This window comes from Ornithodoros turicata, chromosome 1 (assembly GCF_037126465.1).
Source record: "Ornithodoros turicata isolate Travis chromosome 1, ASM3712646v1, whole genome shotgun sequence".
Lineage (NCBI taxonomy): Eukaryota > Metazoa > Arthropoda > Arachnida > Ixodida > Argasidae > Ornithodoros > Ornithodoros turicata.
The window spans coordinates 115958662-115985001 of record NC_088201.1 but is presented as its reverse complement, the minus strand read 5'-3'; the positions used below and the strand labels follow the sequence as shown (position 1 = coordinate 115985001).

Here is a 26340-nt window from a genome sequence, read left to right as displayed (position 1 = left end):
CCCACAAGAAGGCTGATTTGTACAGGTGTATTTGTTTTAGTGAAATCAGTAGGAATTTTGGCGTCCTGTGTGTGTCTTTTTCTTTGTGCTGTTCTTGCGCCGCAGATTTTCTCAGTCAGCCATTTCAAATGAATAATGTGATTGGTGTGCTGTGTCTGCCGAACCATTATCGAGAAACCTTCTGATAACATAAAACTGATTACTGCGACCTACTTTCAGGAGAGTGACGACCAAAATGTTTTCGGCAACGAAAACAATATGGCGAATGTCACTTCAAGTATCTTAAACTTCAAGAATCTCTTGAAGTCTCGCGGGCACACAGCGACGTCTGACCTCGTGTACATGCTTACATCGTAAGTTGGATGGGTTATTATGTCCATTGTCTAGCATGCTGTTTTCTCAGAAGGAAGCAGGACGTATAGGTGCAAAACAATTTCTACATTGTTCAGTCGTCTGATCTACCCGGCTGTTTTTTTTTTCTGTCTACAGAAGATCACTTTATTGGACGCCACACAGAACCCACGCAGCAGGTGAGCCCTTACGTTGTCTCTTCACACCGTTAGACAAAGTGCAGCCTTGTCCTACTAAGAAAAGCCGATTAACACAATACCTCCCACCAGCGGCATGGCGGAGCGGGTTAAAGGGACTATGAAATTTCCCGAACCCCCATACTTTTTTTCGATGGAAACTGTTCTTCCCGCAGAGAAACTAATATGCCACAAATTTTTCCGGACGAAATCGCTCCACTCTGCGAGGAGCGCGCGCTGGAAATGTCTCTTCCGCGTTCCTCCTCTCCCGCGCATATTTCCCTGCCGATGGTGTAACTGTAAGGAACGCTCTTCGGTTCCCCGTTACGTCACCGGTGTTGCACAATGGCAAGTAATGCCGCGAGCTCGCGCTGTGGCTGCCGCCACTGCCGAAATCTGCCGATCGCGCGAAAGCTGCTGTCATGGAGATTTCCACTCCCGATGAACGCATACGCGGGATCCTACGGCGCATGCTCCTGGCGGGATTCCTCGGCTCGGCAACACGTCACGATGACGTGTTGCTGAGCCGGCCGTGATCGCGTCAAGTTACCCGTTGTGTCTCCGCTCGGCAGCTCGTCACGGCGCGGCGCCAGCTGTCCTCCCTTCGCCGCTCCGTTTAAATTCGCTCCCGAGAAATCCGCTTGCGCGACGAAAGTAAAATTTCGGTTCTAGACTCAGAAAAATGTCTTCTTTCGAACGAAACAAAGAAAAAAATCGTTTCATAGTCCCTTTAAGGCGTCCCGCTCGGTGGTGGTAGCCAAGGTTGCGCTGAAGACTGGGAGGTGATGGGTCGGAACCTCCTACCAGCTGTGCTGGCAGAGGTTTTCCGTGGGGTTCCCGAAGGCTTCCAGACGAACGTCAGCACAGCAGTAGTATAGATTCGAGCCCCACAAGAACCACTTTTTTCTAATCCAGTTCTAAGAATTTTTAATCCACCACCAAATTCTAATTCAGGTCAAGCCACTTCTAAGCCCTCTGGTTGGTTGGTCACAGCTCCACCCCTTCACGCTGACTGACTGATCCAGGCTCCACCCCCTCATGGTGATCCATCCAATTTCTGTGTGATTGGTTACCCTTCATTGCCACAACATCTGCTCACTCGCTCATAGACACCAAAATGATCCATTCTATTCAATTCTAAGGTCACTTCCATTCATTTCTAAAACCTAGTGATTGGCTAGTAATTGGCCTGTTGGCTGCCCTCATACATGCTCGATATGCTCATTTGCCATTTCCACTCTCAAATTACTTCGTCACACGCTTTCAACTGCATATTGCTTCATAATTCCAGCTACATCATAGCCAACCACTCACTGATCAATCCCATTCATTTCTAGGCCAGCTCACAGTTTCCCCAAATTGCTTATTGGTGCGGGAGGCCTTCTTTTTTATCCAGGGCGACTCTAGGCAATGGTTGGGACACAAAAACATGGTAAATATTTTTCAATGTTTATTGAGTACATCATGGCAGTCTCAGAGATATTGTAGTTCTCCCTGGGGCACCTGTATGCACGCCGTACATCTCCACTAAGATCCATAGTGTTCTTCACATTGGTGCTATGTGGATCATCCAGGCAGTTGTCCTTCTCTGTCCGTAGCCCAGAGGCAAACCACAGGAGTGACAGTATGTGGCAGCATTAATTCTCTCCCTGCACATCTTCTGAAGGGATGAAAGAACATTATGAGCTTCACTATTTATATCACCCATTTAAACTTACCATATTCGCAGCTTTCATAAGGATAGGAGTCGATGTCATTGCAGAGGTATCTCTTGTTGTCGTATGCCATCAGACTTCTTTTGACATTCCTGATGGTGTACATACACCTCTTCTTTCCAACGATTGATACTTGTTCATTCGATACGCTCGTGTGATTGAACAAGGTATCGTAGTATGTCTCATGAAGGAGGTGCTTGCGTACAATATTCTCTTTGACCCCTTTTGCTCTTGCAATTTGCTTTCCTCCAGCTAATTTGATGAAGTACATTTTAGCTTTCAAACATACTACTTCCTCAATAGGTATACTACCAGTTTTGCTTTTGAATGCAAAAGTCCAGCCCAGGTAACCACCAGACAAGTGAGCTTACTCAGCAGGGTGTCATAGAAGAATGAGTACATGGTTAATTTACTGAGTTCTAAAATCGTAAACCAAATCTGGAGCAAGAAATCACATCAGGCTTTTCTTTTGCGCATTTTGTACATGACACAATCCGGGGACAAAATTTCCATCCCAGGCATTCTGCCGGACTCCCGAGGAGACTCGTCGTCTCTGCATCGAAGGCTACTCGAATATCACGCATGTTAAATCTATTTGAAAGTGTTCTCCCAAAGACTGCATTATTTGAGAGTTTGTAGAAGTTTTTTTTAATGTCGTGCCTAGGGCAACGCATCTGGCACGACAATCTGGCAACCTTGCAATCTGGCAATCTGGCAACATTGTCCTCGATGTAGAGATGCAGGAACGGTGCCTGGTGAAATTTTAGAATTCGGTGAATTATCGTCACCCTCATGCCCAATCTACAATAGAGTGCGAGCAACACATAATGAACAACGTACTCGACTTTGTCCTTGCATGTAAGCAACAGCTTTGTGCTGTTAGCAGGCAGACTAATTCTTCGAGAAGCCCTCGCTGGAATTGCGAGGGCCATTCCTTTGGTACTACTGCCTTCTCGGAAGCCAGGGGGAAGTACCTCGTTAGAACGTGGATAGATTTTGAATACTCCAAGTCACCATACGTACACATACTCAATATCCGAATCTAAGGGGTGACGCATAAAATCCAAGGAGCTAAAATACTCGTCCCATTAGAAATCACCAACGGGGAGGTGCTTTGTCATACTGAATCAAAGATTCATGAATAAAGATCGTTGCAATCTATGTATATGTCCTTTTTATCGGGATCATAGCCACAACACAGAGGGTTGTTAGCCTGCAAATGACGCCTGCTCGCCTGACAGAGCCCGCCTCTAACACCCATGTTCAAATACAAGCAATACATACTGGTAGTCCTCCTCACTTATATCCTCCCCCGTGAGATCGTTTCGAAAGGAGGATTTTTCTGGCAAGGCCAATTCATTGCACACCGTGAAAGAACTGTCATGGCTGTTCGGGAATACACCTTTACGAAGTAAAATTTTGTACTCGTTTCCAAATAGCGTTTCCAAGCATTGGAATGCCTCTCCACCCCCTATGAATTTGACGGTTTCCACCAGCTCTCCCAGCGACGAATTTAGATATCGCATGGTATCTCTAAACAGGAAGGTGCCACTTTCGAATGAACAAATTTTTCCCATGGAGCTGGCCACAATGAAGGGAGGTCGCTTCCACCCAAGAACGCGAAATTCCCGCAGCAGTCTGGCCAAATCGCAGGACAAAAATTGTGCCATGATCGTCAATTTTTCCCTCGTCATGCACGCGACGTTACAGGGGTTACACAATGTCGCGGTTTAATTTGTCTCGCCCGCGTTACAATGCTTTGAATGGTCGTGATGCCGCATGTTAAGTAGATCTTCGGTAAACTCCTGTTTACAGTACGCACAGTGGGTAACAGCTCTGTGCTCAGTGCATTGCTCATCATTCAGCACCATTGCGACGGGGCAGGCGTTCAGGGCGATGATCTCATCCCACATTTCCACCAATGCTTACGTGCACTGCCTCGCAGCATCTTCCCCATGGTGCGTCCTGGTGTGGAACACCCTTGAGTCATGGGTACGCACGAGCACAGCACAAAAGCTAGAGGTGATGTGACGCTGCATGCCATCACCACTGGTCGCAAGTACGCTCTCCGTGCGCAGCGCGACAACGTAGTTGTACTGCTCCATGCACTGTACTTTAGTAAATTCTACAAAATTTTCTCCAGGTTCACAAAATTGTAATAGGATTTCGGTCATGTCCGCGCAAAGGCATCGATGTTTCACCATGCTCTTTCGCTCATTAAAAGAGCCAGTGCAACGTTCACATACAAAACGTGCATTCTTTCTCGCCAACAAACGCTCGAGGGACTTAATTCCGAAAAAATGCTCATCAACCTCCAATAAGTGCATTTTCTTTTCACTTTCTAGTTTTGGGGGTCGTGACATGCGCACTCCCTGATCGACGTACGCGTACACGTACAGGAATATCCTATTTTTTTCTTCGAACTTGTCCAGATCAGCGAATGAAACAGGGAAGTGACTAGGCCACCAGCACTCTGTTTGCGATAGCTCCGTCGCTCTGAACTTTGTGAGCAAGCACCATAAAATGAGCATTGTGTGCGGTCATATCCCCTCGATTTTCTTTCATCATTAGAACGTCAGAACGAATGCAAAACCTAAAAGGTATTCTTTGCGCTCCCCAAAATAGCAATTAGATTGTCGAGGTGGTTCATTAAATATTGTTGCAAGTCTTCTACTCCCTGATCATGAACATATGCCAATAGCACGAAGGCTTTGACGATACCTCGAAATGCGCTATCAATTTGAAGAAAGGCATGAAGGAAATGTCCACATAGGGATGTGATCGGTCGTCCTGAGCATACAATGTGCCAGGTGAAATGTCTGGAGAAGATGGTGAATTCTCTTCCAATGGCTCATCATCCCCGATATCATGAGGATCAAAAAAGCCAAACACGCATCTAGGCACTGAAAAAAAAGAAGAAACACTAAGAAAACATGCACCAGAGAGCGTGGATGACAAATACTCACTTTTGAAGCTAGCTCCGCACACTCCCGAAGTGATGCGAAGACTGATGCCACTTTACACATCCTCCCCACTTATATAGCGGTGACCTCGCTGCATGCCCCAACATGCATGGGCGTGAGAAGTCGTCATAGTCTAAAAATAACTTGCTCTGCATGTTCAAGGTTGCAGCTTGCCCTTGGCTTCACGTAATGCTCCGTCCGCCTACGCGATTGCCGCACCTGAGCGCCAAGTTCTCTCGCATCACATGTCATTCTGATATGCAAGTTGCTTCCATGAGCAGGCACACAACCATCCATTTTTTGTTCACAGTGGCTGCGAAATTTCAATAATATTACTTAAATGAAACAAATTGCAGTGAAATCCAGATTCATCTCAGACAGGAATTTCTACCCTCAGCGTTAAACCCTCAGATACCAACATTTCTGCTATAATAACAAAATAGCTATGTCTTCAAAAATTAAACACATGCTAACAAACTACCACCAATTGACAAAACACCCATTTCTGCTATCAGATAATTCTACATATAGTCGCATTGTACCTGCGTAAAGAAAGCACAGGACAAGGGTACACAAATTCACTTAAGCGATGAGAGAAAGGCTTAAGACGGAGCAGCGCTCGGGAATAATCGCAGAGTCACCGCACATCGCTACGAAACTCAATGGCTAACATAAGATGACAACAACATACTAGTGGTGGGTAAAATTTGCAACAAGAAAGACACTGCTAAACAAATCCAGACATGCCAAAGCGCATGAAAACATGTAATGGATATCCCCAGCCGACGTCACAAATCAGAAAAAAGCACATACACGCGCGCGCACACACACACACACAGCAGCTCGAGAATGCATAAGGAAATGTGCGCTATGGGAATCGCTACTCCTGGCTCAGACACCAACATTTCTGCTCAAATACCCATAACTGCAAGATTAAGCACTGCTTACTTCATCAACATATTGAGCACCAAACAAAATCTAACAACAAACAAACAAAACAAACAAACCCACTTTTCGTGATAGAACACAATCCAGCTTTACCAAGCGGTTTTCTTCTGCTTTAGCAGTGAAAGCAGAAAAGAGCCGTGAAAAATTACATGCACTTTTGCTTGAATAGCTATAACTGCAAAAAAAGAAAAAAAAACAGAAGCACAGACAAATAAACTGAGAAAAAGGCACACATTTCTGCTATCAGATAATAATTGCATTATGCTACATACACAGTCGCGTTTCCCTGCGTAGAGAAAGCACAGAACAAGGGAACACAAATCGAATTGGGAAAAACACCTCTTCTCGCACAGCATAATATGATATACGCTGAATTTTTTTATGGGTGAAAATTGCAGTAAGAAAGCACTGCTATGCAAGTGCAACAACCTGTGTTTTTAAACCAACATTTCATGCGATATCACATAAATTTATCACTCGAGTCACACGAAAAGGTATACACAATGTACTTACTGTTTTAAGTGGGGTCACAGATGCACACACACAACACAGACACAACGAGCGACAGTGAAAAATAAGAAATTACACGCACTTCTGCTCAAATAGCAAAATGTCAAGCATGACAAAACACATTTTCTACCACCAGAAAATTATGAAACAGAATAATATAATATTCGCTGAAATTAAGCTTGTGTGGCAAACACACAACCTGAGAAACACACCCATTCACTTCTGCTTTCTGAATTTGTTATACAGGCGTGAGCGATTTGATAAGAATAAAGCACGCTGCTTGAAGAAAGCCTATACATCATGTGTAGCTCACCCGACTCTATTGATAATACGATAAACTTTATTTTTCAAACTAAAATTTCTCACAGTGGGCATAATATAAGGTAATATTGACAATATCACTGAAAGTCAAACACTAAGCACTTACTTGCGAAGTGGGGTCTCTGGTTCATAAAAGTGCACATGCACACACAGACACACACTCACATTTTGACACTCACAAACAGAAATTCTATTTTCACAACCACATAAATCCATATTATTCCTCGTGTCAATGATTATCTTACCATCGTCAAAACGGGGGAAACAATAGGCCTTCCCGCCGGATGTAATGCCATATCGCCAGTCGACCGTCCCAAAGCAAAAAAGAAACACAGCATCTCAGGAATGCATGTTGTCTATGCATCCAAGAAGAAAAACGGCGTCATGGTTTTGTGCAGCAATTATAATACAGAATGGGATTCATTTCTTTGTACCTTTTTTTGCTTACATATAAATATTTCACAAGAAATACTACAGAGTGTAAAAGGAGAAGACACTGAGACACTGAATCAAAAATTAAAAATTTCTGATCTGCTGCTGTTAAAGTGATAAAACAGTGCCCTCGAAACGCGTCCCCACGTGAGCCGCATCCGGGCCCGTTCACGCGGTTAGGACATGCTTGAGGCAATGAATCATGCTCTGTTATCGATTCCCCTGCAGGCACACTATTTTAACACCAGCAGATCAGAAATTTTAAATTTTTGATGACTTGCACATAGTGATGAGCTGCTGGAAACGACAAAAATAAATACAAAATTGCCTAGCCTTCGTTGCTGTTGGTGTTTAACATGACGAGATTGAGACTATTTGGTGTTTCTGATACAAAAAATATGACGCGCGGCAGTTGCTTATTCTTGCGTGAAGTTTGCAATCAATGATGATGGAATGATATTTTATCTTATTTGAATCATTAGTAACTCCCCTATTTAGTGAATGTTAGTGTGCTTATGAGCATATGAAAACTAGTTTGGTATAAAAATGATAATAGCTACAGCGTGTAGCAAATGCTGTTCTCCTTTTACACTCTGTAGTATTTCTTGTTAAATATTTATATGCAAGGACAGAAAAGTACAAAAAAATGAATCCCCTTCTGTATTATAATTGCTGCACAAAAGCATGACACCATTTTTCTTGGATGTATACACAACACAGTCGAGTGTAGATATCGTATTACATCCGGGGGAAGGCCTATTGTTTTGCATTCGCATATGTGCGTTCCCCCGTCTTGACGCTGGTTGGATAATTATTGACGTGAGGAATAATATGAATTTATGTGGCTGTGAATAGACTTCGGGTTTTTGCTCGTTGTGAGACACTACAAATCTGCGACTGTGCGTGCACACGTGTGCAGCTGGGTCCCCATTTGACAAGTAAGTTCCTTGTGTTTGGCTTTTAGCGATATTGTCGATATTACCGTACATTATGCCGACTGTGAGAAATTTACAGTTACAATTTACGCTTTAAATTACACGCAGGCGAAATTGGAGTTCATCATCGATGAGAACATGTACAAAACCATCGAATACTGCGTTAGAGGCAGGCTCTGTCAGGCGAGCAGGCGTCATTTGCGTGCTAACAACCCTCTGTGTAGTGGCTATGATCCCGATAAAGAGGAGGTGTACATACCATACAACATTCTTTATGGATTCAGTATGATACAGCACCTCCACGTTGGTGATTTCGAATGGGTCGAGGATTTTAGCTCCGTGGTTTTTATGTGTCACCCCCTAGGTTCGGATGTGGGGTATGTGTACGTATGGTGACTTAGAGTACCCAAAATTTATTCACGCTCTAACGAGGTACTTCCCCTTGGCTCCCGAGAAGGCAGTAGTCCAGGCAGGTAGTAGCGAGGGCTTCTCGAAGAATTAATGAATCAGCCTGCTGACAGCAAAAACTTGATGGTTACATGCAAGGAAAAAGTCGACTACGTTGTTCATTATGTGTTGCTCGCATTCTATTGTAGATTGGGCATGAGGGTGACAAAAATTCACCTAATTCTAAAATTTCGCCAGGCACCATTCCTGCATCCGTATACCGAGGACAATGTTGCCAGACGCGTTGCCTCGGGCACGACATTCGAAAAAAACTTCTACAAACTCTCAAATAATGCAGACTTTCAAAGAACACTTTTAAATAAATTTAACATGCGTGATATTCGAGTAGCTTTCGATGAGGAGACGGCGAGTCGCCTCAGGAGTCGGGCAGAATGCGTGAGGATGGAAATTTTGTCCCCGGATTGTGTCATGTACGAAATACGCAAAAGAAAAGTGCAATGCGATTTCCCGCTCCAGATTGGGTTTACGATTTTAGAACTCAGTAAATTAACCATGCACTCATTCTACTATGACACCCGGCTGAGTAAGCTCACTTGTCCGGTGGTTACCTGTTACTTTGACACGGATTCTCTGATCCTCGGCCTGTTCTGCAAGGACTTCGGAGATCAGTTACGAGCGATCGCTGACGACCACTTACGTTTGTCTTACTTCGATCGGGATCATCCACTGTACAGTGAAAAGAATCGTGGAAGACTTGGGGCATTCAAAAGTGAAACTGGTAGTGTACCTATTCAGGAAGTAGTATGTTCGAAAGCTAAAATGTACTTCATCAAATTAGCTGGAGGAAAGCAAATTGCAAGAACTAAAGGGGTCAAACAGAATATTGTATGCAAGCACCTCCTCCATGAGACATACTAAGATACTTTGTTCAATCACATGAGCGCATCGAATGAACAAGTATCAATCGTTGGAAAGAAGAGGTGTATGTACACCATCAGGAATGTCAAAAGAAGTCTGATGGCATACGACGACAAGAGATACCTCTGCAATGACATCGACTCCTATCCTTATGGAAGCTGCATAATATGGTAAGTTTAAGTGGGTGATATAAATAGTGAAGCTCATCATGTTCGTTCATCTCTTCAGAAGATGTGCAGGAAGAGAATTAATGCTTCTATCACATACTGTTCTCTCCTGCGGTTTGCCTCTGGGCTATGAACAGAGAAGGACGAATGCCTGGGTGATCCACATAGTACCTATGTTAAGAACACCATGGATGTTAGCGGAGATGTACAGCATCCATGGAGGTGCCTAGGGAGAGCTACAATATATCTGATACTGCCATGATGTACTCAAGAAACATTGAAAACTATTTAGCATGTGTTTTTGCCCCAACCATTGCCTAGAGTCGCCCAGGCTAAAAAGGAAGGCCTCCCGGACCAATAAGCAATTTTTGATGAAACAGTGGGTTGGCCTAGAAATGAATGGGATTGATCAATGAGTGATTGTCTATGATGCAGTTGAAATTATCAAGCAATATGCAGTTGAAAGCATGTGATCGAGTAACTAGAGAGCGGAAGTGACAAATCAGTCTATCGAGCATGTATGAGAGGCAGCCAATAGGCCAATCACTAGTCAATCACTAGGTTTTAGAAATGAATGCAAGTGACCACCCCCGCACCAATAGATAGGTGAGCAATTTGGAAGCCTATGAGCAGACTTAGAATTGAATAGAATTTATCATTTTGGTGTCTATGAGCGAGTGAGCAGATGTTGTGGCAATGAAGTGTAGCCAACCACATAGAAATTGGATCATCATGAAGAGGTGGAGCCTGGACCGGTCAGTCAGAGTGAAAAGGTGGAGCTGTGACCAACCAACTAGAGGACTTAGAAGTGGCTTGACATGGATTAGAATTGGGTGGTGGATTAGAAATTCGTAGAACTGGATTAGAAAAAAGGGGTTCTTGTGGGGCTCGAATCTATACTACTCACAGCTGGCCCTGATGTCGGCAAGGACACATGCTAACCCCTGTCACCCACTCGTTCCTGCTGTCCTTTCTCCATCTGTCCACATCTGTACGTCACTCATAGCCGCAGTTGCTTCGCGGCGCTAACACAGAATTTAAAAAAAAAACTGTAGCTCCCTGGCCCTGGCGTAGATCGGTGTGTGGCTCTGTTGTTGGAATGTAAATGATGCTGTTATAATGGGTGATAATATGATGTTATATGGGTGCTGATATAATGGGTGAAGGTATATAGACGAATATCGATCAGACGTTCAGGTGATCGGAACTTTCAGTGGCATCAAGCCATCCTTATTAAAACCAAAAGCAAAAAAAAAACACACATAATGATTGGTGTAATTTGGGAAATTTCTATGTGTTCTGCTGTGGTGTTAACGTCAGAATTATCTGGTGTTCCTGTGCCTTTTGTTAGACGACAGCTCTGACCGAGTTCCGTTCACTGACTGTGCAGCACGAGCAAGAGCGAAGCCACGCGCGCAACACTGCCAGCCGTTTATTTTTTGTTCCAAAACGAAACCAGTTGGTTTGAAAGCAAATAGACAAAAACAACACGCTCCCACTCAAACCAGCTGGGTGTATTTTAAGCAGCACCCAGGAGTCATTAAAAACGAAGTTCAAGACCTCTAGCGCAGAAGACATTCTTTGCATGTGGTACGGACTTTGTGAGAGCATCGGCGACCATGAGTTCTGTAGAGATGAACGACACCGTAAACTCCTTGTTCTCTATTTCGTTGCGGGCGTAGAGGTATTTTAGTTGAATGTGTTCGTCCGTTGATGGTGTACCGGATTCTCTACCAACTTGATCGCCGATTGGTTGTCGCAGTATATCTCCAGTTCCCGGTTGCAATATTTCTGGAACCCAAGCTCTCCCAGAAACATTTTAATCCATTTGCCTTCCTTCATGCACTCTGTTAAGGCAAGGTATTCGGCCTCGCACGTAGAAAGAGCTACGGCTTGTTGCCTGGTCGATTTCCAGCTGACCGCACCCTTTGACAGAATGGAGGTATAAGCACTTCGTGACTTCCCGGTCCCGTCCTCAATCCAGCTGGCGTCTGTGTAACCAGTGACTGGCAGTCCACAAGCTGAGTAGGTGATCCCTGTGGTTCTGGTTCCGGAAAGGTAACGGAGCACACGTTTCGCCATCTTCCAATGTGATTCGTTGTGATTGTTGTTAAATTGGCTCAGGTAATTTATGGCGAAGGCAATGTCTCGTGGCTTGTGCTAGGTACATGAGGCTTCCTATGAGGTTTTGGTATGGTATGGCACCCTGCTCCCTGTCTGTATTGCAGTCGACACTAGGCCCTTGATATCCATCCGTTTTTTTTTGTCTGGGGTTTTTCAATTGGCGTCTTGACTGGTTTACAGTTCTCCATACCAAATCTCTTCAACACCTCATTTATGTACTTCTGCTGCTGGCGTTTGTGTTTGTCATGATTGACCTCGATGCCTAGAATGAATTTCGGCTCACCCAGGTCTTTTAGGTCAATCTTTTGGCTGAGTGAGTGGATGGCCTCATTTAGTGCGTCCTCGGTGTCAGCCGCCATTACCATATCGTCCACATAGGACACTTAACAAAACTCTCGAAGTTGGAGATTGACGGACGTACACACATCTATCAGACTCAAGTCGTTTGTAGTTCAGTCCTTGCAGGGTCTTGTCCAACGTTTGGTACCATGTTCTGCCGGACTGCTTAAGTCCGTAGATAGATTTCAGGAGTTTGCACAATTTGTCCGACGTCGTATGACTGCCGGGTGGTTGTTCCATGAAAACTTCTTCTTCGAGGATTCCGTGTAGATATGCAGTTTTAACGTCTAGCTGACGCATAACCATATTTTCCTCGTTCGCCAGCGCCAACAGCATTCGAAGGCTTGTGAGTTTGACTACCGGAGAGAATGTTTCGTAATAGTCGATTCCTTGCACCTGACTTGCGCCTACTGCTACAACGCGGGCCTTGTATTTCTGTATCTCTCCCTTTTCGTTCCTTTTGATTCTATATACCCATTTGGATTTTATAACTTTCATGCCGGGCTGTCTGTCGACTAGCACCCATGTATCCGCGTCGTGAAGGGAGCGCACTTCATCGTTCATCGCCTCTTGCCATTTTGTGCAATCCTGAGAGGCTAACGCTTCCTTGTAGGTAGACGGCTCTTGTAACTCAGTTGGCGAACATTCTTTAGCGTCTTGTAGGTGCTCAGTTTCGCAGTAACTCTTCCGTGATTGGTCCACCTCTAAGCGCTGGGGGGGGCGTGATAGTCTACTGCTTCGACGTAACGGTACGCTATCTTCTGTGGATGTGGAACTGCTGCTTGAGGGACTGCTGACAGCGTCAGCGTGGCTGTCAACATCAGGGCTGTTGTCGGGGTCGTCTGCTGGTAGTGACGGTGGCTCCGGATCATTTACGCTATCTTCAACATCGTTGTGGTTTGAATTATAAAAGATGGCAAAGTCATCTGGTGTAGGTCTGTGGTTGTTGATGCCGATTTGCAGCAATTTGGCGCCCTTGCTGTGCTCGAAGAAATGTACGCCCCGGCTAATAAAGACTTTCCTCTCCTGTGGGTCGTAGAGTCGGTATCCCTTTCAATCGGTACAGTAACCGATAAATATACTTTGCCAGCCCTTCGTCTGCAATTTGCTTCTCTGTTGCGGTGGGATCCAAGCATATGCTTGGCATCCAAACACCTTAAAATAGGCTGCTGTTGGCTTTCGGCCGGTATAAACCTGTTCCGGGACTGCTCCTTGGAGAATCTTCGCGCTACACCTGTTTCGCACGTGTACCGCAGTGTTTACCGCTTCTGCCCAGAACTCGTCAGGTAACTGGGCATCCAGAAGTAGGACTCGTGTGGTGTCGACAAGTGCCCGATGCATGAGTTCAACAACGCCATTTTGAGCGGGAGAATAGGGAACGGTTTTTTCATGTACAATGCCCTTACTTGTGAGAAATTCATCCAACCAGGTCCCTACGAATTCCCCTCCGTTATCGGTGCGGATCCTCCGGACTCTCTCACCGGTCTGGGTTTCCATTTGTTCTATGGCAGCGGCCACCATGGAAGGTGTCTCGTACTTGTTCTTGAGAAAATAGACCGTGACCCTTCGGCTGCAATCATCTACAATGACCAGCATATACCTGCTGCCTCTAAGTGATGGCGGAAAAGGTCCGCACAGGTCCATATGAAGTAGCTCATTAACCCTCTTCCTTGGGGTGTGGTCGGACGATTTAAAGGGCTGTATAGTCTGTTTTCCCAGTACGCAGAGTTCACAGGGGTTATGTTGCAGCTGACGTAAATCGGGGAGTCCTCGGACGATTTCTTTACATGACATCAAGGTCAGAGTGTCGTAGGCCAAATGCCCCATGCGTCGGTGCCATCCGGGACCTGTATCATCAGCTGCTTTGTGTGCCTGTTCTCCTGGTGGGACAACACGTGCTCGCAACTTGTAAACTCCTGCAATCTTCTCTCTTCCAAAAACGAAGTTGCCGTTTCGGTACACTGTACAGTCTCGTCCTGTGAAGTTTACATCCATGCCCTTGTCGGTCAACTTGGACACAGATATGAAATTATCATCCTAGGTAGGGACGTAGAGTACATCCGCTGCGGTCAGCTTAGTTTCTTGCCCATTTGTTGCGGCGCTGAACACGACAGTTCCCACGCCAGTGCAATCAATTTCGAAGCCGTCAGCTAAGACCACTCTCTTCGTATAGACCTCTCTGAAGTCGCGCAGTACACTTTTGCAACCAGTCATGTGGCCACTTGCCCCAGAATCGATCGACCACTCAGCGAGTCTGGAAGGGTTGAAGGATGGCGTGGTCCGCAGGGCGAAATCTCGGTCTGACGAGGAAGCATCGTCTCCTCTTGCAAATTTTGCAGTTGATCGTGGTAATGGTAAGCCTCTAGTTGACGTCCATGTCTGTTCTTGACCACGTCTGCGGGATCGTCCACGGTAGGCAAAAGGCCTCGATTCATTATCGCGGGAGAAACAATTCCTCGCCATATGTCCTGGCTTTCCACAATTGTAGCACTTGAGACGTCCAAGGTCTTTAGTGCGGTAACCTTGGCTACGGTAACTTTGGACCATGTAGGCAGCCTCATCGGTGGGCCCGCTATCGGTCTGGCGTTGCTCCTCTCGGGAAAGGGCATATCTGACTTTTTCGGGGGTTAGATTCGAGGCTGGGCAGACATCGAAAGATCGGGCTACGTCATGCTATGATCTGGGCAGCCCCTGTATGGCGATGGAAGCGACCTCGGCATCATCTACGGTGTCGCCAAGAACGCGAAGTTGTTCACCTAGTTCCTCGACACGCTGCATGTATTGAGCTGCATTTTCTTGTTTGGTCCATTTTATAGAATTGAGCTCTCGCCGTAATGCCAGCTTCTTCTCTAGTATCCGTCCTCTGTTCACTTGCTCCAAACGGTCCCATGCTCCTTTGGCTGTTGATTGGTTGATTACGTACGTAGTCTGGCTGCTTGAGAGCGTCTGGAGTATGATGTTGAGGGCTTCTTGATCGTTCTTGTCCCAAGTTCTTCGGAGTTAGAGTTCCGCTGCAGCCGGTGGAGTTTCTTCGATAACAGTCCACAATCCCTTCGTTTTTAAATAGAGGCTCACCTTAAACCTCCAGGTCGGGTAGTTACACCCTTGTAGCTTCTCAATATGGCTAGTCTTCAAAGCTTCGTCAGCCATCGCAATGTACGTCAAACCTGATCGCTAATGCCAGGTTCATCGCTACGACGTTGATTCAGGTTGAGGCGACTTCTAGGCCCATAAACCGTGTTAGACGACAGCTCTGACCGAGTTCCGTTCACTGACTGTGCAGCACGAGCAAGAGCGAAGCCACGCGCGCAACACTGCCAGCCGTTTATTTTTTGTTCCAAAACGAAACCAGTTGGTTTGAAAGCAAATAGACAAAAACAACACCTTTTGTCCCATGTTGAACGCCAGGATTCCTGGCACTTTTGGTGCATGTGTCCTGGTGTTACACACCTGGTGTTTTCTAATGCTCCACTGTTGAACATGATGCTGTCTCAGACATTCAATTCCGTGAGGTGCTTTTACGTAGCGCCCTCTTGAGGCGCTAAAAGTAGTGCATAGTTGAGAACGCTTAGACAAAACTGACATGTGCACCTTGTTTGTGCTGACCTATGTGTTTTCCTCTGACGTCCTCAACTATGCACAGCTTTTAGTGCCTCAAGAGGGTGAGAAGGAATCAAGAACCTCACGGGATCCAATGCATGAGACAGCATAATGTTCAACACTGGAACATCAGAAAACACGAGAGTAGTATAGAAAACACTATCCAGGAGCGACCTGTGACGTCACAAATGACATTATTATTATTATTATATACTGCTAATCGCCTTTTGGCGACCGTAGCAGGAACAGACTACAATGTTTTGGATGTATAAATGAAGAGCAAACAACAACAACAAAAAATATTCAAACACAGTAATAGATAGAATAGAGCGTAATGAAAACCTATAACAAGCACCACAACATATAAAGAGGAAGGGCTTTACAGCAACTGTGGGTCGATGGCTGATGAGAACGCATGTAATGATGAAGCATTTGTTATCTCGTACGCTAGTGCATTCCAGTTTGTTATTGTGCGCGAAAAAAAGAAAACATGAATGCATTTATTTCAGGAAAGGGGGCAACGAACGTGCTGTTATGCCAGGATCGCACTGACCTATTTTCGTTACGCGAGATATATTTGTTGATGTCCATACGAAGTTTTCCATTGACCATGAGATAAAGAAGTTTAAGCCTGTCGCGTGAGCACCGAGCAATTAGTGGTTCGATATCAGTTAAGGCGTAAAGGGATGTGACAGATGTATTACGTTGATACTTATGAAATATAGATCGAAGTGCCAGACGTTGTACACGCTCGAGCAGAGTTGCGTTAGACTGTGTCCCAGGATCCCAGACTGTGGACACATATGATGGGTCGGACTAGGCTAAGATGGGTCGGACAAGGCTTTTGTAAGAAGTCAGTTCGGTTAGAAAGGAGGCATGCTTCAGGCTACGCCTGATAGACCAGAGTGTCTTTGTGGACTTTTGTGTTACGCTAGCTATGTAGTAGTCTAGAAATGTAGCCCACCTAGCAGTGCCTATCTAGCAAAACAATTGCTAGATACGCTAGCTAGCGTATTTAGCATCAACAAACAAGACCGCCCCCGTCCCCGCCCCATCCCGCTCTTGCGAATGTTAATTAGGGCTAAACCACGTGAGCGCCAGCCCACAGATACCGACCTCACTGTATCATCTGAGGAATTAACCACGTGGGCACCAGCCCACTTTCACGACTCTATCTGGTAAGCCATCCCTGCAACATGCCTTTCTTAATATTATAATTAGGTGCACGCCCTACTGTGTTGGAGTAAACCACGTCAGAGTGATACCGACCTCACTGTGTCATCTGAGGAATTAACCACGTGGGCACCAGCCCCCCCCCATATCGTAAGCCAGCCTCCAGCAAGTCCCTCGCACGTGCAACACGCGCTTCTTATTATAATTAGTTTGCATGCACACCTACTATGTAAATAACTAAGACTGGGCACGCGCCTCAGTCTTATAAAAACGGTGCATGCAAACGGAGATTAGTCAGAACAATAAAAAATGGCAGACCAGTTCTACATCAATTTACTCTCAAACGCGGTTGAACCAGCCCCCGAAGCTGTCGTTATACTTCTTAATAAGTTTACCTCCACCCTCTCGCAGATTTTAAACCTGACCAGTTGTGGCTGACCACGTGGGGGCACCAACCCCTTTGCTTGCCTGTAGGATGCACTCACTGAATGTCATCTTAATTGTGTAGTTCCATCAGAATGATATACCTCTTGTTTTAAACAAACTACGTTAACAATGAATAATTAGCTTAGTTATGAAATCAGAAATGTGCCATAACCGTTCATCCATCTAAGGATCTTAGTAAAAAAATAATAATAATAATAAGATTACGAAGATTAATTTTTTATGGATAGTTGCACAATTCTTACTCGATCCTGCAAAAGCGTATACGAAGAGGGGAGTCAAGTCCTGTAGATCTCATAAACAAAATACAGAGGAAGCGTGGACCTCCACGTGAAAGCTTGTACAAATTAAACTTAAACAAAAATCTTCAGTGTCGGCTTCTGTGTTTTGTTTATTGGATCCCTGCAAGGATAAAACGATAGCTCGATTCATACATGGCACAACATTGTTCAAATATTTTTTTTTTCTTATTACGTTTAAAGTCGACAAGTAGGACACCTCGCTATCGTCTGCCTAATGGAAATGGTTGATCAGCCAATCGACTCCTTCCGAAGTGCGAAGAGACAGTATATACTTAAACTTCAGAGCGCTAAGAGCGTAACCGAAAAAAAAAAAAAAAAAGAAGGCCTACAGCTCTGATCTTCGACAACCGATCGAAAAAAGAAAAAGAATGCACCGGCCGCCGCCACAACATCGTTGCGAATTGCAAGGATATGGCGTAGCTAGTATTGAGATGTGATTATGGACAGGGTGCTAAGGGCGTGTAACCGGCAAAAGGCTTACCGCTTCGAAATTCGACATCCGACGCATCATGGGGGAGCATCATGATATTCATTGTAGAGATTTCATTAAACATGCTTGGACTTGTAGTCGACCAGGCTACCTCTCCCTATTAATCCGTTTTGTGTACGACACGGATTAACTCTCGAGAAATGATAAGATCACTTTTTTCCGTATTCCATTAAGATGTTGTTGCGTTAGCGACGCTTTGCATATTAGACGACGGGATGGCTGAAGGTCACGCTGTTTCCACTCAGACTGTGATATCTCTTCTGCTGATTTGCATGAGCACGCGAGCAAGTCGAATAAACGCTCGAAGATACACGATGTTATTGCAATAGCAAGCATTTGCATATAAGACAACTCGTTGGATAAAGGTCGTACCTTTTTACTCTAGCCGGTGTCGCCTTTGCAGCTCGAAGACAGGAAAAATAATTACTATGCGATACATGTTGCGCCGCAGGAAAAAGAAGAAGAAAAAAAGACGCAGTATACTAATGACAGCCACCTCCATGCTGACTGCTTTGATTTCTGAACAGAGCGAGCCAGCCCGGGTAAAGCCGTAATTACCTCTCAAGGATAAACGATAATATCACTTTCCTCATCACGTCTTTGGGGCGAGACGGTCGACGCTGCACTCTCATAGGCAAACGAAGCGACTTCTATATAAGACGGTTCGTCCGCAACGCTTTCCGGACTGAGCTGGAATGTCAAGTGAATGCCACTTGATTGTTTTCAGGTGGATTCACTTGACATTCCAGCTCAGGTTTTTCCGTGCGGGTGTTTGACTGGAAAAGCAGACTAAGGTGAGTACATGCTTTTTTCTCTTCTCTTGTTATAAGTTCTTCCCCTGTGAGCGTGCAAGGTCACAGCCATTTATGGAATGCATGTAGGTGAAAGAAAAAAAGAAATGAGGTTCATTCCTTCCCGCTGTCGACATGCAATCTTTGTGATTTTAAAGTGCACCTTCTTAGATCATCGCAGTAGATGAAATGAAAAATAAACGATTGCAAACAGTACAACATTATTTTTTTATTTAGGACATTGCATTGCGTTGTATGTTTTGGAGGACATTGCTAATTTACAAGTCGGCTTCACCTAACTTCTACGTGCGTTGCGGGAAGTCAACGTTAGGAAATGCTCAGTCTTGCTGGATTGCTTGTTTCTTTGCATTTCAATTCAGCGGAACGGTGTTTTTTCTAATTGTTTGACTTTGGTTCTTCATAAAACATATTTTCCAGTTCATCGTCTTTGTTGTAACTACTCCGACGAGGTTGAAGGGTCATCTCACATTTTGGGCTTGTAAGATCGACTTCTTCTAAGCATTTTTTTAGCTTCTCTTTTTCATTTCATGTTCGGGTAACAACAGAACACTTCACCTGCACGTCAATGGCAAACAGGTCAGAAAGAAAGGAATGTGTCTACCTTCATTTGTGAGATGTAGCTAGTCTTCACCCAACTCCTACGTGCATTGGGGGAAAGCCTACTTTAGGAAATGTTCAGTCTTGTTACTGCATGTTTCTTTGCATTTAAACTTAGCGAAACGGTGTTTTTTTTTTATCGTTTGATTTTGCTTTGACATAAAACATATTTTCCAGTTCATCTTCCTTCTTTTGCTGTAACTACTCCGAAGAGGTTGAAGGGAAGAGTTTGAGATCTTCCTTGACAACAAGGCAAAAATGTGTGCTATACAATGGAGAAGAGGTGGAAAACTTTTTTTTTCAAGTTAATCCACTCGGGATTCCAGATGAAGATTTTTTTTCTCCGTGAGAGTGTTTGACTGGAAAGACAGACTGTGGTAAGTACATGGATTTGCCCTCCTCTTTTGCAATACATATACTATATATAATGCTTTTCTATGAACATGCAAGTCATTTATGGAAATGCAAATATGAGGAACGACAAGGTTTCATGCCTCTCGCTTTCAGTGGCGACATGCAGGTCTTTGTGATTTAAGGAATGCTTTCCTAGCCCATCACAGGAAGTGAAAACGTTTGCAAACAGTTAATTTTTTTTTTATTTAGATACAAGGACAGTGAGATCACAGCCCTTTTAGATAGTGAGATTCCATAGCCAGAGTGATGTCGACCAATTGTTCTGCCAAGAGAGTAAATGTTGCCTGGGCAGCGGCGAAGTTTTAACTCACGTTCTAAGCACAAACAGCATACATCTGAGCATTCGTTATCGTAATAGGTCCTTGTAAGATTGGCTGTCTCTAAGCATTTTTGCAGCTGGCGTGTTTCGTTTCGTGTTAGGGTAACACCAGAACGCTTCGGTTTACCGTTTTCACTCCAAATGCGTACCACAAGCAAGTCAGAAGGGCACGAATGTACATAAACATATTTTTCCAGTTCAGCTTCTTTGCTGCAATTGCCCTGATGAAGCTGAAGGGAAGAGGATGGAAGCTTCGTTAGCTCGATGATCACCACAACAAGCAAAAACGTGTGCCACACAACGGAGAAGAGAACACACAAACATCTATCCATGTCTGTTCACTCACAATGAAATGAGAGGGCTTAGTACAAATGTACATTTTTATTTCCCTGATACATGAGCGGTGATTATTTTTTTTTATGCTCCATTGTGCACCAGTCGATGTTTGAAGAGGTCAAGTGTTAGCTTGCTGATGTAGCCTGTTAAGTAGTGCCAACCTTCAGACTCGGCTTGTTCCATGAAACATAGACTCTCGGCAGCAAGATGCATAGCGTCAACCTCGTCAGCATATGTCAAAATTTCGTCCACGTGACGTGACCATTCAGCAAGTAAGGCAAAAGGTGATTCCGAGGCAAACGTACAGGCGGTGTGAACTCTGGCATACATTGTTTTTGCAGTTTTCCAAGTAACCCTGTCAGGAGGTTGATCTGGCAGCGCTTGAAACAACACCATATCCGTCACAATTTTAAAAGCTTCCACGAGCGAAGTTTTGCCTACTTGTGTTAACCCACATTCCAATATCTCTTTGTAGGAGACGTGTTTGAGACGACACACAGGCTGCATCCGAAATTCGTGTGTGTAACCTCTTCTCCATCTGCCACACACATCTCTACCTAGCACAGGCTGCTCTTCATCTGCGTCTGATGATGACAACCATGCGCCATCAAGCCGAGGATCAACCTCAGGCCATGTTGTGTCATCGGCGGCTGACTTGTCTTGACTGGTCATTACAAACCAAGGTAATTTTCTGCGATCCACTTCTTGTCCAGACTGCCAGTGAACTGAACCAAGTACTGAAGCTTCCCATTTCTAACTCGTCGTTTTATGATCTTCTCTACTTTTGGAACCTCTCTCACTCGTACAATTTCACTCTCATAAAACCCACCAATGATGTCTTCATTTTTAAGATCACGTAATAGGTACGTGTTAGGATACCCTAACTTGATCGCTCTCACCACGAAGAGTTCTGACGTAAATTACCCTAAATAACGTTTTATTAGCTGATGTCTGTATTTTGCTATTCTCACTACGTCTCCAACGCTGTAGCGCGGCTTTTTTGGTGGTCCAACCGGGCTGGGGTACAGTCTCTCTCGGAAAATGTGCTCGTTTTCTTTCTTTACGTCCACTGGTCTGGCAGAAAGCGATCTGTGTACGCGATTGTTGTAAGCTTTCACTACTTGAGGTAAAATGTTCACATATCGCTTGTGACCCTGGAATGTGAAGATACGGTACAGTGTGGTCACAATTGTTCGCTGACATCGCTCGGCGATACTGGCCTTCATAGGAGAATTTGTATGGATGAGCCGGATCCCCCTTGCTTTCAGAAACTGTTGTACCACCTTGTTTGTAAATTCTGTTCCACGATCTGTGTGCAAAAGCTTGGGTGTCCCAATTCTTTTAAAGGCAAGTTTAAAAGCTCGAATAACCTCGGGAGATCGTTTATTACGAATAGGTACAATGGCAAGAAGCCGAGAGAAAGCATCTATACAAAAGAGCAAATAGCGAAAACCATCGTTCTGGTTCTTTAGACTTTGCAAATCCTTTAGGTCAGCCTGGAATAGTTCACGAAGTCCAAGTGCAATGGTTTTTCGAAACTTCGTGGGTCGCTTGTATTCCTTATGCAAACTGTACACATCACTTGTCTCCAGAAATTTAGTGACTTTGTCCTTCTTTTCGCCTATGGCTCGAGCAAGTCTCTGCACTCCACCAAAGCTGCCGACATGTTGCGGGTCATAGTAGGCTGCCATTAGTACTTCTTCCTACTGCAAACTCTAAGAGCATCGAGTGATAGATAAGCGTTGATTGTAGCTGAAACGTCTCCTCTCATCCAGGGAGGTTGCCTGTTGTGAAGTTCGTACTTCAAAAGCTCAACAATAGATGAGTGTGGCACCACCTTTCCGTGACAGATAACTCTTCCGTACTCGTCGTAAGCCAGAACCGTTGTCATCAGCTGAAGCATAGCTAATACCTTTTTATGATGTCTTGGAGGGAAGTGTGACAGTATTTTTTCTTCTTCGAAGTAGCCTCTCTCCTCGGAGTTCAGTACGGTGTCCATGTGAGCTGTCGTGCGCGCTTCGCGGCTCGTGTGAGCGGTGGTGACGCACGTCGAGGTGTGGAAGCTTCACTTACGGAATGAGGTGAAGGAGTGGCCAGAGTTTTCTCTGCTGTATGTTTTTGAAGACGAGATGGGTGCACAATAAGTGCTGGTAAGTTTAGCTTGACCAATAGCGGCAAAATCCGATCAAAATAGGGTGGTCTTTGAACATTTCTTGCTTTCGTCACGAGATAGTATACGAGGTCAATTATATTAGTATTGTCTACTCGCTCACCGTCGACAATTATCTGAAATGTTTTCCTATCCCATGAGATCGTTGGTTCCAGAAGACGTAATAGGTTTTCTGATCTGATTTTATAGCCACTGCTCATGAAATCAACGACAGTATTACTTTTTTCCTCGGTCTGTGTTTCCTCTTCTCTCGCTGTTGTTGAACCCAGTGTAGGTGTGCTCTCACTCACAGTGGGATGTAGCAAGGAGTGAAGATATTGGATTATCTCTTTTGCTTTGATATCGTCTGGTTCATCTTTCTTCAATATCTGTGGGATGGGGGTTTCCCGGTAAGGCACAAGCTCGTATTTCTGCATCGACTACACTCCGATTGCTTTTGCTATCGCCCTTCCACCTAAAGTCGAGAGGAGACCCAGCAAAGGTGGCAAAAGGAACTGTAGGAAACCACCAGATTGTTGCAATACCTTTCGAACTTTCCTCACTCCTGTAGTGTCTCGTTTTGCCAAAAAGCGGATAGGTGTTGCATAAGGTTGCAACTGATTTCTCACTCTTGGAGCTACCTTAATGTTTCCTTTACAAAGATTCATACAAATCTCTCGAATAGCAGTTAGTTGCTCTCTCGTAGCATGTTCCAGGAGAAAATAACGTTGCTCCGGCAACTTTGCATCAGCAAGCAACTGAAGGAAATGAATATTCTTCTTGACACGTTTCATGTTTTATATACTATTTGTCGCTGGTCGTCTGGAAATATATTAGTCCACACCCTAAATTGGTCTGAACAGTTTTGGGATAGGTCAATTACAAGGTATGAATATGGTTTCTTGCAAGCATCTTTATATATACTTGGCAGTAGTTCACTTTTCTTTCGACCAAACAGTTGTCGTGAAAGTATTTGCATTTGGTCCGCAGTGCGGGCGGAACGACATAAAATTAAGGCACTGCTGTTAAACTGAATGCATCTATACAGAGGATCATTAATAAATAAATATTGTGTTATGAAAATAGCTGAACAGTTGAGGTGGTGACAGCCAGCTACATAAAAATTGCAGATTTCTTTGAGCCTTTGTTTGTCGGCTAAGCAATCATCAAATATAATTAAAGAATTTCTTACAGTATCAAGATTACTAGGAATATCCTGACTGAAGGTTACCTCTGGAAAATTATCAAAGATTGGTTGTTTGTACAAGTATATGTACAATATATGATCAAATGGTTTGTCGAAGACAGCAGCTCTATGTTTAATTAGACGTGTAACAAGTGTCGTCTTTCCACTCTGGCTTTGACCTGATATGGTCATTGAGACCGGAGTGGTAAACTTATAAGGTCCAACCTCAGCCATCTTTTGCAAACGAATGAAGCATGCTATGAAATCACAACATTACATAAAGGAAGGTTACAGCAAAGACGAGCCTGTACATTACTCTCAGATTGGCTAAACTGAAATACAGACCTTCAAGGTTGTAGACATTCAAGGTTGCGCACAGCCGTGTTAGTTATCAGACCAGGAGCATTCCATAATGGAAGGTTACAACAAAAAGCAAAGACAAGTCTGTGCTCTAAGCTTGCCCAAAGTCGAAGTACACACGTTCAAGGTTGTAGACATTCAAGGTTGTGCATGCAGGTATGTTAGTTACCAGACCAATGAAGTTAGATAGGACACGCTGAAACATGTCTTCACGTATAACGTTGCAAGGATGTAGACGTTCAAGGCTGTGCACACATGTTAGAGAGCTGCATGCAATCGCTATATAAGAGCGGACATAGAGAGTGGTTCTTCATTCAGAACGTCAGACTGAGGAGGTGTGTTACATATTCCTGTGGAAGATGTAAGAGTTTACAAATCTATTCTTCTCTTTCAGTTCATTCTATACAGCAAGAGGAGAAAGCAAATTGTCAACATAACAGCGAAGCCTCCATAACACAAGTAAGCTATGTCATCCGTCATGGAAAAGTTGGATAAACTGAAAAAATGTGGTGACGGTGAAATTCAGAAAATGAGCAACATACCCAAAAACGAAAAGTTCGAAGTGCTGGACATTCAGAAAATTGACACTATGTATGGCGAGGCCGTATACGTGGAGCTCCGCATGGAAAACGACAAGCCAGTGAAAGTGTATCTACCTGGACGCTTCAAAAAATTGTCGGAGGAAGAGCTAGAGGAAATGCGACTGCTTCCAAATCTCAAAATGGAGAAGAAAGAACGGTTTACCAAAGATGGTAAAAAAGTCATTTCGCCAGATATTATCTTCACCAATTCGAAGAGAAAGTGATGAGATATGGTGACGTGTCACTTATGCTCCCAGCACGAACGGCAGTATTATGCAACAGCATTAGGTCTTCAGATTCACTTGGCAAATGTTCACAATCTTCAAGCCCCCTGCATTCCTTTTTGTGAGACTTTGTGCACACTGCGAAACTATACTAATCGGTTCGAGCTACATTTACACGACAGGGACGTTAGCGGACATGATGTTACAACCTTTTTTCACGAGTACAGACAGTACATTGCTGATGTCTTACGACACTTTGGTTTCCCACTGCGCTATTTTGTATTGCTTAAAGTGGAACTTGGTCGTCACACGCCAGACGATGAGTTACAGCTCGAAATTAGTTTCGTGCCTTCCAAAGTAGTGACAGTATGGTCAGAGGCAGATGTAGAACCTTCTATCACTCAAGTGACTGCTGAAATAGCACAAAATTTGGAAAACCTCGAAGTAGAAGGTTCAGGTTTTTTTCTCTTTCGCATTCATGCCTGTATCATGAACATTGGACGTTTGATGCCTCAACTGATTGGATGTGCCCAGTTTGAGTTACCGCAAGAATTGAAGCATAAGTTTCGTTCTCTGTTGTGTGTGGACTTTGGTTTGCATGAAGATGAGCAGAACATGTGTTTTGCCTTGTCTGTAATAGCTGCACTGCATCCTGCTACTGGTTATCGCAGGCGTAGGGCATCTTCGTACAGACCATATATTTCTGAGTATGTTTTTCCGAAAACATTCCCGGTAGCTTTCCCAAAAGAGGTTGAAGCATTCGAAAAAAATAATGGTATCAGTATCAATGTGTACGCCTACGAAAGGGAAGACAAATCTCTGTACCCCATCAAGGTTGTCGATGACGAGCGTGAGAAACATGTGGATCTGTTGCTAATCGACTCTCATTTTCTGCTTATCACAAATTTTAATGGATTATTTCAACCTAGCGGACGGTTTCATTGCAAGAGGTGTATGATGGGCTTCTCATCAGACAGAATCCTCAGTGATCATTTAAAGATGTGTTTGCATCAGAAGGTTGCTAAGACAATTTACCCTAAGAAGGG

The 26340-nt window shown here is 44.3% G+C and overlaps 1 protein-coding gene and 1 long non-coding RNA gene across 7 annotated transcripts in view; both read left to right on the top strand.

Annotated features, from left to right (window-relative positions):
- The window catches only part of LOC135383925 (uncharacterized), a 104354-nt gene that overhangs the window by 23612 nt on the left and 54402 nt on the right, over positions 1 to 26340 (top strand). Inside the window, exons 5-6 of the mRNA XM_064613208.1 lie at positions 220 to 353; positions 490 to 530. Coding sequence (XP_064469278.1) covers positions 220 to 353; positions 490 to 530 — 175 coding nt within the window. The remainder of the gene's footprint in view (positions 1 to 219; positions 354 to 489; positions 531 to 26340) is intronic.
- On the top strand, positions 18736 to 25917 carry LOC135378555 (uncharacterized). Of its 6 annotated transcripts, XR_010418467.1 has the most exons (5): positions 18736 to 19110; positions 19674 to 19704; positions 19903 to 20102; positions 21270 to 21477; positions 24884 to 25917. It is a non-coding gene; the product is annotated as an uncharacterized LOC135378555 (long non-coding RNA). The 6 variants fall into 6 exon arrangements; XR_010418466.1 differs by lacking the exon at positions 19674 to 19704; XR_010418465.1 differs by having other exon boundaries at positions 19674 to 20102.